Source organism: Phallusia mammillata, unplaced genomic scaffold, assembly GCF_965637545.1.
Source record: "Phallusia mammillata unplaced genomic scaffold, kaPhaMamm4.hap1.1 HAP1_SCAFFOLD_377, whole genome shotgun sequence".
In the NCBI taxonomy this organism is placed as follows: domain Eukaryota; kingdom Metazoa; phylum Chordata; class Ascidiacea; order Phlebobranchia; family Ascidiidae; genus Phallusia; species Phallusia mammillata.
The window spans coordinates 1-10,972 of NW_027649107.1; the positions used below are offsets into that span (position 1 = coordinate 1).

At 37.6% G+C, this 10,972-nt stretch overlaps 2 protein-coding genes across 2 annotated transcripts; both read left to right on the forward strand.

The window, feature by feature from the left end:
* Positions 1 to 123: 123 nt before the first annotated feature.
* Positions 124 to 3,191, forward strand: LOC145208846 (uncharacterized). Its single transcript, XM_080079093.1, has 5 exons — positions 124 to 312; positions 410 to 543; positions 762 to 1,230; positions 1,696 to 1,864; positions 2,876 to 3,191. Exons 3-5 carry the CDS (start codon positions 765 to 767, stop codon positions 2,925 to 2,927), a joined length of 687 nt encoding a protein of 228 aa, XP_079935219.1. The 5' UTR covers positions 124 to 312; positions 410 to 543; positions 762 to 764; the 3' UTR covers positions 2,928 to 3,191.
* A 222-nt stretch (positions 3,192 to 3,413) lies between these two features.
* On the forward strand, positions 3,414 to 6,655 carry LOC145208845 (uncharacterized). Its single transcript, XM_080079092.1, has 6 exons — positions 3,414 to 3,636; positions 3,883 to 4,063; positions 4,351 to 4,535; positions 4,752 to 4,925; positions 5,524 to 5,703; positions 6,438 to 6,655. Exons 1-6 carry the CDS (start codon positions 3,414 to 3,416, stop codon positions 6,653 to 6,655), a joined length of 1,161 nt encoding a protein of 386 aa, XP_079935218.1.
* The last annotated feature ends 4,317 nt before the right edge of the window (positions 6,656 to 10,972 follow it).

Sequence of the window (10,972 nt, forward strand, 5' to 3'; positions counted from 1 at the left end):
AACGTTCATCAATATTACAAACATATAAACAATTGGGTCACAACATACCAAATCTTTGAAGTTTGAATGTGTTTTCGTTCCTAGGTGTAGGCTAAATAGAACATTCAGTATAATTGCAAAGATATTATCTGACATTTTGCTTTGCAGAAATTACTATTTGGTTTGGTAAATTAAAAAAGACTTTAGAATACAGCCGCATTAAGCATAGCCTGTTTCTTGCACAAAATGATTTGTGTCTTCAGGACATCACCACAACACATGCAACCACACCCCAAACAATCCCGATCACAACCAAATGGCAAACTACTGAAGGTCAGTTTAAAGTAAAACAGACTTATACGATATGCAGAAACACAAAAGGTAGAAGACTTCTCATTGAAATTTATGGAGTAATATAAACCCGGTTCAGATCAGACAACATCGATCCTGGTTACAACCACGATAGCGGACACGACTCTTCAAACAACCACAAGCTTAAAATCCACCACCCCTGTTAGTTTCTACGACAACCTGAGTCTAGAAGATCGAGAACTTTGGAACATTGTAAGTTTTCAAGGCTTTTCGATTGCGATGTAAAACGACAACTATATGTATAAGAGTGTCCAATTTTCAACTAAAAAAAGTAAGTTAGTGCACTGACAATATTAGAAATTTTTATCTCATCAAGTTGGGAACGGTATGACGTGTAAAGCAAACTAGTTGATTATCCTTTTGTACGCAATCTTTCAATACAATGCGAGTGATGTTTTTTCTGTTACTAGTTGATGGACATTTCTGGTTTTTCTGCACTTTCTCACGAAGAAAAACTTAAAGTGCTCGAACTCATAAAAGCGTTGTCAAAACTTCTGCAAGATCCTCTTCTTTTGAAGTTTCTGCTACGAATCTTTGCACATGAAAGTTTAGCTGCCAAGTGCTCGGAACTTCAAATGTACATGACTGAAAACAACTTTAATCTTACAAAAATTAAAACTATGCTGCGAGGTTTAGGTAAACTTTCAGAAAAATACCGGAACCCAAAAATATTGTCTCTTAGAATAAAAATTTCGGACTTGTTGGAACAAAACAATCTTCTGTCCAAATCTCTTCGTTTTAGCTTTAAAGAAATACTCGATCACGTTAATTTGCCAAAACGATGTAGCGAGTTATGGAGATCGGCTGTCGGTAAGCAAGAACCAAAAGTTGAAAGAAGGGACACTACATCACAACGCACAACGGAAAGCACCATTCCAGGTAGGCAGATGTTGTTTCGACTAAGCTTTTTTGACGCCTTTTAAACCTAAACCAATATCTGCACTTTTGGAAAAACAGATGGGCCTAGTCTTACAAACAGGATGGAAGGGCAAGTTCAATTCCTACAATTTCTCATGAAAAATGATCAAATATTACACGGCTCTTATAAACCTGCCGCAATATTTTAGACACATCATAAAATGTTTTGTTATTGACGGCTGTGGTCATACTGAGAATCCTGTAGTAAAGTCCAAGCTACCCGACACCTCAGTATAACGTGAGGATTTTGGCAGTCGTAATTGAGGCCCTACAATATGGAAGAAAACTATTTTAGTCATGGGTTTAAATCCTATCGCAGACTATACCTTTCTGCACATAAATGCCGGGAAGATTGGATCTAACTGAGTTTTAGGCTACATTGTTTGCAGACCTGCGTACAATAATAAAAATACAATTTTTGTTTAGTGCGAAAAACATCATTGAATCTTCCATGGCTGCTTACATGGATCGCAATTGCAGCTATTATCATTGTAATGGTCGTTTTCGTTTTGATCATAGTTGGAACTCGAATGTGTTTTAACTGGTCGAGGAAAAGCGAAAAACAGCGACAGGCGATTGCAAGGCGAAAAAAGATGTAAGTATAAGCAGTATACACAACTTGTAAAAGCAATAAATGAACAACACAATATATTACTTTAATGTTTAGGCGATATGAGGGGCATATTATTTTTGCAGCAATAACATCACAGTCAAAATGTAGCCTATACCCATATAACAGGCAAACTTTGAGCGGTTTAAGACGAACATTATTTAGAAGCCCGGCGCACAATAAAATATGCTTGCCTGGTGCGTCCAACAGAATTTTTTATTTACGCGGCAATGATTTAATAAAAGCCACGTTTTTTTTATTAAGTGCTTCCACCTACAGGTAATAGTTGTTCATGACATCCACGCACCTCATATCGTGTTCCCTGTGTTCAGCCAACATAACGTTCTCACGGACTGGTAGCCTACCCGTGTTTACCAGTGAAATAACGATTCAACGACTCTCCTTCATAGATAAATTACAACATTGTCATTCTGAATTAACTTTTCTCAAAACACTCCGCTAAGTGGCCCTTGTGACAAAAGCCTACATAATTTTGCAGCATAATTACAACGTCAAGGGTAGCAACTTGGCCGAATGGTCGCGCACCTATAAGCAATAAATAGACATAAAACCGGGAGCGTCCTAAATTCAAATCCCGTAAAAATTACAACTTTAATATTAAGACCATCAACATTTAAAAATATGTGGGCCCATCAACATTTAAAAATGTTTACTTTAAGAATGTACGTTCTTTCTACCTTTGATAACTATAAACGTTATTTGACGAATAGGCTCCAGGGTTAACCCAACCATGGTGTTCCATATAACTCCTGAACACCAAAGTCTTTGAAGCAGCAGTAGGCTACAGCATCGTCCCAGGAGATGTAGGCTATAATAAAATGTCTTGTTTACTTAATTGGTGGTGGGTTTTGAACTACTGTTGCAAATAATATTTTTTTTTTAATTTGGTGCTTAAAACACTTTGCCACATAAGATGTAGGCCAATGGTTTTCTGCAGATGACTTAGTTTTGTTTATGTGGATAATTTTATTTCAGCGAAAAGATGCAACAGTGGCCTAAAGTTGTCATGCCAACGTATTCATACTGATCAATGATCAGACCAACAAAATGACATGTCCGATGCGCCCGGTTCCCACGCAACCTGAAAGGTTCATATATATCCAGGTCGCTTAAAACAAGTTCATTTGGATTCTCATACGAAACGGTTTGTAACGGAAGGATACGTCAGTGGTTCTCATGTATTTTTCATTTCCTGAAATGCTTTAGATTTTTTGTGAAAATGCTTGTGAGGTAACCGATTAAATCGTTTTTTACCTATGTGGTGAATATACACCTGACAATAAAATTATGTAATTTGCTTTGTTTGAGGAAGTACGAAATAACAGAATCAATGATTTTCGAAGTCAGCAGAACAGTAGATACAAATTTGTGCATTTTCGGACACAAAATGCATTAGGAGTTACAGTTAAGCATTTGTACAACTAACATTTACATTTGTACAACTAGCTCAGGTGTTCAAACGACTTGTTGCGTCATTTCAGCACACATTTTAGGTTGGGGTAAAATTGTAGCTATGAATCAGAAAACAATACTTTTAGTGTTAGTTGTAGTTTCATTTAATGCTTACCAGACGTTTAGTCAAACATGCCCCACTACAATTACCGACACAGAAAGAATAGATTGCAACGTTCGGCCCAACACTCAAGCTAACTGTGAAGCTGTTGGTTGTGTTTGGTGCTCCAACGTTGCAGCGAAGATTGCCAAGTGCTTTATCAACACTACAAGTCCATATTCAGGTTAGTACATGTATTTTAACAAAAGAAGTGATCAATAAATTTTAAATAAACTAACAGAAGTGGTCAAAAACAGTCAATTTTGTACCGTTCTGACCTAAAAAATGCTTCTGAAATTTGGACAAAACAAGGAATTTTAGAGTGAAATCAATATTTTGAGCCAGCTGTAGCTTTCTGTTAGCAATTAAGCATTAACAACACAAACGAAACTGTTAAGCATTAACAACACAAACGAACTTGTTCGTGCAGTTGTCACTAAAGCGGCAAAATATTGTCATTCAACGACCAACTGCAGAGTGGCGATCAACTGCCACCCGGACATCAAAACCTATCAGCCGAGCAAAGCGTCTTGTGAGAGTCGTGGATGCCTGTGGTTGGGAAGTAATGCCGTGAGTGATCAACCAAGATGCGTGTATTACAATAACACTTTGTTCAAACCTTCAGGAACAGGTAAAATCAAAGTTGAGGTACCTAAGTAACACGCAAAATTGCTTGCTATTTTTATTTTACAACTTTAAACAAACAATGACTCCTTTCTGTCAATAACATTTTTGTTTACAAAAAATGTGAGCCATCTTGGTAGCGACAGGCTACAACGAATCGTAATAAACGACAAACTGTATGTTTATTTTGTACTTTTGTTCTTGCTCGAGAATTGTTCAATCCTAAATTTGTGTGTTGAATAAATTTAATGCGGAATTATTAAGAGTAGCCTAGTGTATTTTCTTACTTTTTAGCTACACCCACGAGGGATTTGAACAGGATGTGTGTAAACTGCAGCGCTTGCACAACGAAAGTCGACTGCCTTCCCAACGAAAAGTCTTTTAGAATAACGAAGAACCGATGCGATAGAGAAGGATGTCTTTGGTGCAATAACAAGTGCTATCAGGGAGGAAAGTCAGGTACGCATTTCACTTTCTTGCAATGAAACGCAACGTTTGGTCTACCTTATAAAAGAGTGGTCTACCATACATCCTGCTTCTGTATTAAAAAACCAAAACTTTAACTCGCTTAGTATACAAAAACGCATAACGTAATCTTCTTTTGTGTGTAGGACCGGTTTTTAACAAGTCCTTTTATAACTTATGAAAAAATGCCAACTGTTTTGTTTTGCCAAGGTCTTGAAGTGTTAAGCGGAGTGTGCAATGAGTGTGATGATTGTGCAAATCACGCCTACCTTAAAGCAAGCACACAGCAAATTTGTGAAACTCGTGGAGCTCATTGGTGTCCCAAACGCCCAAGTGTACCCGAAAATCGTCGTTGTATTATTCATCTCACTCATCCGGGGGCCGGTAGGATAAGTGTCACTCGATAATTTTCAGCGTGTTCCCAGTATCTAAAACTATGATATGGTTTCAGTTTTGTACGACTAACATTTACAAATTATGTTTATAAATTTAAGTTTTTATTTGTTGCTTATTTGAAAAGACAACTTAGTACGTAACCTAATCAAATATGACCAACATAAATGCTTTGTTATTTAACGTTAATAAGTCTTTAGCAGCCTACCCACCACCAGCTTTGTTTCTAGGTTCAATTTATCTAGGTCAGATGTTGAATAGTTACATATAAAAATATTCGCTACTATGTTCAACACATAAATCTGTTCATGTAGTGAGTTAATTAGTGAGTTTAAAAATAATAATTTTCCGGAAAATATACTGGCACCATAACTCACGTCAATCGCACATTTAGAAAAATCGCAAAAAATTACTGAAACTAACCCAAAAGTTTAGTTCTTAATGTAATGTTTCAAAAACTTATACTTCCCAACCCTACCCCTATTTAGACGCTAAATAAACAATTCAGCTCCTGCGCTACGTATCGAAAATTAACTAAATGTTCGGCTGACGTGAGCTATGGTGTTAGTAGCTGTACCTAATTTTCCAGGGAAGTGCACAGCGGAACTGGTCGGGCGTGAAAATTGTAACAGTTGCAGCGACTGCGCTATCCCAATCGACTGCAGTACATCAGCAGCTGAAAACGAGACAACATGCAAAGCGAAGAACTGTCTTTGGTGTTTTAATGCGACGGATGACAAACCAAACTGTCGTTACAAAACAATTCCTAGTAAGATTATGTGGATGTAAACTTACTGTTGAATATTCATGGTCTCAGTTTTTTTTTTTTTTTTTTTTTTCAATGATAAATTGAAACGTCTTTGGTAGAGGTACTAAGTGCTAACGCAGGAACTCACAGTCACAGTACCCCGGTTTGAGAATTTCTATCGATAGATGGCGTAAAAAGCGCAATTTTTAAATCAACTGTGTAACTGGGATAGAGTGGGCAGGAACTTGACCGAATGGTCTGGCGCGCCTGACCCATATACAGACTTAAAAAACCCTGATCGGGATTCGTCCCCGGGAGTGTCCTGGGTTCAAACCCCGTGAAAAAAAAACTGGGATAGAGTGGCAGGAACTTGGCCGAACGGTCTGGCGCGCCTGACCCATACAGACATAAAAACCCTGATCGGGATTCGTCCCCGGGAGAGTCCTGGGTTCGAACCCCGTGAAAAAAAAAAGAAAAAAAAATGGGATAGAGTTAGAAAATAAGTTTCAAGTTAATTAATGGAATTTTAGTTGAATTTATAGTCATTATTATTATAAAAGCTTAGCGCAGCCTTAACCGTCAGCATTCCTGCGTTAGAAAATAATTTAAGTCACCTAGTGGCAATAAGCAAGCAAACCGCTGTACTATGAGTTCCTGTGTTAGTACCTTTTCCTACGTCCTTATGCTACGTGATGTCTAGCAGTTAGTAGTGAATAAGAACATATACCCCAACCTAAGCGGTATATTTTTTGCAGTTAAATGCAGAAAGCGCACGAATTGCAACCTGCAGTTTCCAAGGTTTCAAAAGATTTCATTCACGCTTTTAAGCAAGCAGAGGCCCCATCTGATGACACTGATGAAAACTTTGTGCGTTACACAGATGGGTTTGTGGGACGAAACAACTACAGACAAGTGTCTTTCCCCTTCTGATTACCGAAGTTCAAAAATAGAGCGCCTTATCAGCGCCCCATGACCTATAAGTGCTCACACAAATCAATTTTGCTGCTTTGGCGTGCTTTTGTGTACATTACTCGCATAATGAAATATATCACGAAAGAAGTATTCATATTGGCATATTATGGTCGCAACCTAACTACAGGGCTGCCCAACGTAGCCTATACGCTCTTAAAGTTTTCGGACATAAAATTCTGAAATAAACTTTTCCATGAGATTGTAATTTATATTTATAAAGTATTATTTAATAATTTACCACACAGCCACACACGTGACACACCAGTTGCTTATACTTACTAAACACTTTTGTTTGCGTGCCCCTGATCTCACATAAGAAAAGGGAGAAGTTGAACATTAGTTGTAGATTTGTAGAACAAATCATTTTGTTTGTAAATCATAAACGTTTATCGCGACTTCTGTAATAAAATGAAGGTAATGTACCCTGGTGTAAAATACCAACACATTGCACGAATATTCTTTCAAAAGAATAGTAAGTTCTGTACAACAATCAAATATATCTTAGTTTAGTTTGAAACGGGGAAGGGCATTTTAATTAATCACTACAGCAACATCAAATAACTGGCCTATCGTCTGTCATTAAAGAGCAGTGGTCAAATTCTAACTAAGCTACTTTCATTATGTTGTTTCTTAACATTGCAATAAACGTTACACTTTCCAGCTACATATGCTTGAACCACGAGATAACCCACAAACTGATTGCGATCAACACAACATGCAGGCAGCTGGTATTATTCAATGGAACATAGATTGCCTTCTGCTTTGTGACGTCATAGGACAATTGTTACGTTTGCTTTCGAGAAATTTAAAAGTGGTTGGTAAACAGTAGTGATGTACCGAATCGGCTAAATTTCGATTCGGCCGAAACCGAATATTCGGAGGTTTTGCCGAATAAATTCGGCCGAATCAACCGAATCATTTATGACGTCACGCGAAGTCGTACGCTACGCGTTTGACGTGAAAAAAATGTTTATCTACCAGGCAGACAGTGCAAAATAGTTGTGTTTCGTCCTTATTTCACTTCTGTGGTGTTTAAAATTGCCTTAAGCATGATTGGCAACCTGCCAATGAATTACTAATTTTTTTGACTACCGTGGGAAAAACGATAATGTGTTGAAAAAGATAAACATTGACGCAACTTTCGTTATGTTTGGGCTTTTGAAAGATTGCGTGGACCTTAATAAGCAGAAAAGACACGTTTAACGCTTTAAATTTGTGTTCGTAAAATATTCGGTTTCGGCCGAATCGCAACAAATTATTCGGCCGAAACCGAATCTTTGCAAAAATGATCGATTCGGCCGAATAAATTCGGCAAACCGAATATTCGGTACACCTCTAGTAAACAGGGTTGCCAATTTGGCCGATTTGTCGCCAAATTCCACAAAATTGGCGTTTTTTGAGAGTGGTTCGCACCAAAAGTTGCAGCTGGCGTAATTTTTGTAAAATTTGGCGGTTTTGGCATTGTTTGTCAAATCTTTTTGACCCAACAAAATCTAGGTTAGATTCTCTAGCTGCGCTTTTACAACGCAGGTTAAGGTTATATTTCATTGAATGACTATATCTACGTCATCAATGCTCCTGTCTAGCCAACAAATACAATTGTAGTCTCTAAATGGACATTAGAAAATATGATGGGAATCCGAATGTTTGTGTCGGGAGTGACATACAGTGAGTGTCGCATTGAAGTTAAAAAGTTTTTAATGTTTAATATTGTCATTTAAAAGTTGAAACCAGCTTACCACAGTAAGCGAAAGTGCATGAAAGTGGAAAACCACTTCTAATTAAGCTATTGTAAGAATTCAAGCCAAACCAATGTTATCTGGCATATTGCATGGACTTTACTTTCACTAAATTGTATTACGCTAAATATGGTAGTAACAATCTTGATCTTGAAACCCTAATAACTACGTTATAAAAAATCAGGTTCAGTAAATGGGTGGATTTTTAATCGCCAAGTAAATGTTCGAGTGAAAAGAGAAAGCCTTGGCCCCTGCATAGCAACAGGGCTTACGGCAAGAATTTGCACAATGTGCGCCAAAATGTGCAGGTCGAAATGTGCGCACATTTTGAAAATGTGCAGGTGCCAAAATGTGCAGGTTAAAATGTGCGCACATTTCGACCTGCACATTTTCGAGCACATTGTGCAAAAAACGCTCGCATGCCCGTCTCCTGCATAGGCAATAGGTACGTACTGTTGTTTTCGGCTAAACTTACAATCGCCAATAGTTTGTTTTGATTTCATGGGGCACCATATAATACTTTTGTAAATATTTGTTAATGAAATTAAACAACACAACATTTTACATTCAGGTAATGTTGGTTTTGGAACTTATAGTTCTATTCCAGTACTGGCCCGGGAAATAGTTTCCAGTAATTTGTTACGGTAGGCTACACACTACACAGGCAAATGTTCCCGCTCATCCAAACCAATTTTTTCTACTTACCAAATTTGTACAGCTCGGCTAATAAAGTGACTTATACAACTGTATAATATAGGCTACGTTCTCCTGCTAGTTTTGTAAAAAATGGTTGGCGGTATTTTTGGCGTTAAACGTTTTTTGTTTGGCTCTTTTTTGTTGTGGTTGGCGCTTTTTTAGTTTTTGGCACCTTTCATCATTTTTTATCTGGCAACCCTGTTGGTAAACAACGTGTCGCTTACTGGGTCATTTTTTTAAACTTGGATCTACTTAACAATGATTTGGGATGATTTTACTTAAAAAACGGAATTGTTTATGCAAGCAAAAAGGAATTGGTGACAACCCGCGTCTATGTACGAATTTGTTACGCTGTATTTTCCCATTAGGAAAGACAAATACCATGGGCAAAAAGGTGAGTTTGTTAAATCAAACCAAACCTTTACAACTTGCGGTCCTTGTGGTTTTTACATTACTCAGAAAACGAGAAAAATTGGAATTAAATTAAAATGCACAAATGGCTTTAAAGTTTTTCGATCGGAGAAATTCTGCATGCAAAACTTGACATGTGTTTGCGTTCTTGTTTAGGTCAGTGGTTCCCAACCTTTTGTGGACCATGGGCCCCCTTAAAGTAACGTTTTGGCCTCGTGGCCCCCTTCAAGTTAACTTTTAGGACCTGTGGCCCCCTTAAAATGTAGATAGCAATCTCGCGTTAGCATGTTGTATTAATTTTGGCCTTAAACAGATCTAATGGAGTAAATGAGAGTGATAAACCTCACTATAAACAAATAGTATGTGAAATCGTCGATTAAATTCGGGAATAAAGTTAAAGTGAAAATGACTTTTAGTGGGGGGCCATGGGCCCTGGTTGGGAACCACTGGTTTAGGTCAAAGTGAATCGGTTCATCGTTTTTCTGCCACATGAGGCGGGTGAACGACGAAATCAGACCAGGCCACAACATCAACAGACGTCAGTTCGCCTGTCACCAATAAAACTCTTTCGGCGTGGCGTGGGTTTTTTGATTGTTTGTGCACTTCGGGAACAAAAGTACCTAACAGGGATTCGCAAGAATCGAAAGGTGTCGTTTAACACTAGATTGCCGTCCAGCACAGTTATGACTTAACAGACAACTTTCGCAGTAAATGCAGGGTGTTTGTTTTCGGTTAAAAATTATAGTATTAATGTTCATTGTTCAGGTTGTTATCACAGCTAAATCATTTTCACAATTTTACGCAGTGTTAACTTTAATCTGAAAAATAAGGTGCTAAGGTGTCAGTTTAGTTCGTTTGTTTTTTGCTCCACTCCGCTGACTGTGACAAAGCAACTTAATGAAGTCAGAGAAGATGGAAGTTTCTATGCCAGCTGCCAGCAAATTGCCTGGCCCTGTACCCATGGATGTACAAGTATCAGGAATACCAGCAACATCAGATGATTTGCCGTCCTTTTCCCAATATCGGAATACAAACTGTGACTTGCACAATCAAGGATCAAGCAAACTGATCAACCAAAACTCTTGTGACGATGAAATAATATATGGACAACTTATTGTTTTAGGGTACATTTACATTCTAACTTCTTTTACCAGATGTTGATGTTTTGAGTCATGAATATGTTACTTATGCACAAACGTTTTGTTGATTAATATCTCTAGACAGTATACAACATATTTTATCTTTATCGTATCAGATACATAAGACAAGTACAGAAATGAATAACTTTCCACGATCTACCTTTGGTGGTCTGGATAACTCATGCTGAACTATATTGCGAGTTTTGTGTGATTGGTGTTTATCAATTGCCTTGTAAACATAATATAGTTTGTTCATCTAAAATGCTTTTGCTTGACTTGTATGTCAATATGATGAGAACATACTTTAACTTTTTTTGTTTTGTAGAACAAATG

Bases quoted from the DNA above. Each gene is read 5' to 3' on its own strand.
- LOC145208845 (XM_080079092.1), top strand. From the start codon at position 3,414: ATGAATCAGAAAACAATACTTTTAGTGTTAGTTGTAGTTTCATTTAAT. The intron at 4,064-4,350 runs GTTCAAACCTTC...AGAGTAGCCTAG, and splicing joins GTGTATTACAATAACACTTT to TGTATTTTCTTACTTTTTAG. The intron at 4,926-5,523 runs GTAGGATAAGTG...CTAATTTTCCAG, and splicing joins TCTCACTCATCCGGGGGCCG to GGAAGTGCACAGCGGAACTG.
- LOC145208846 (XM_080079093.1), top strand. From the start codon at position 765: ATGGACATTTCTGGTTTTTCTGCACTTTCTCACGAAGAAAAACTTAAA. The intron at 1,231-1,695 runs GTAGGCAGATGT...ATTTTTGTTTAG, and splicing joins AACGGAAAGCACCATTCCAG to TGCGAAAAACATCATTGAAT. The intron at 1,865-2,875 runs GTAAGTATAAGC...ATTTTATTTCAG, and splicing joins ATTGCAAGGCGAAAAAAGAT to CGAAAAGATGCAACAGTGGC.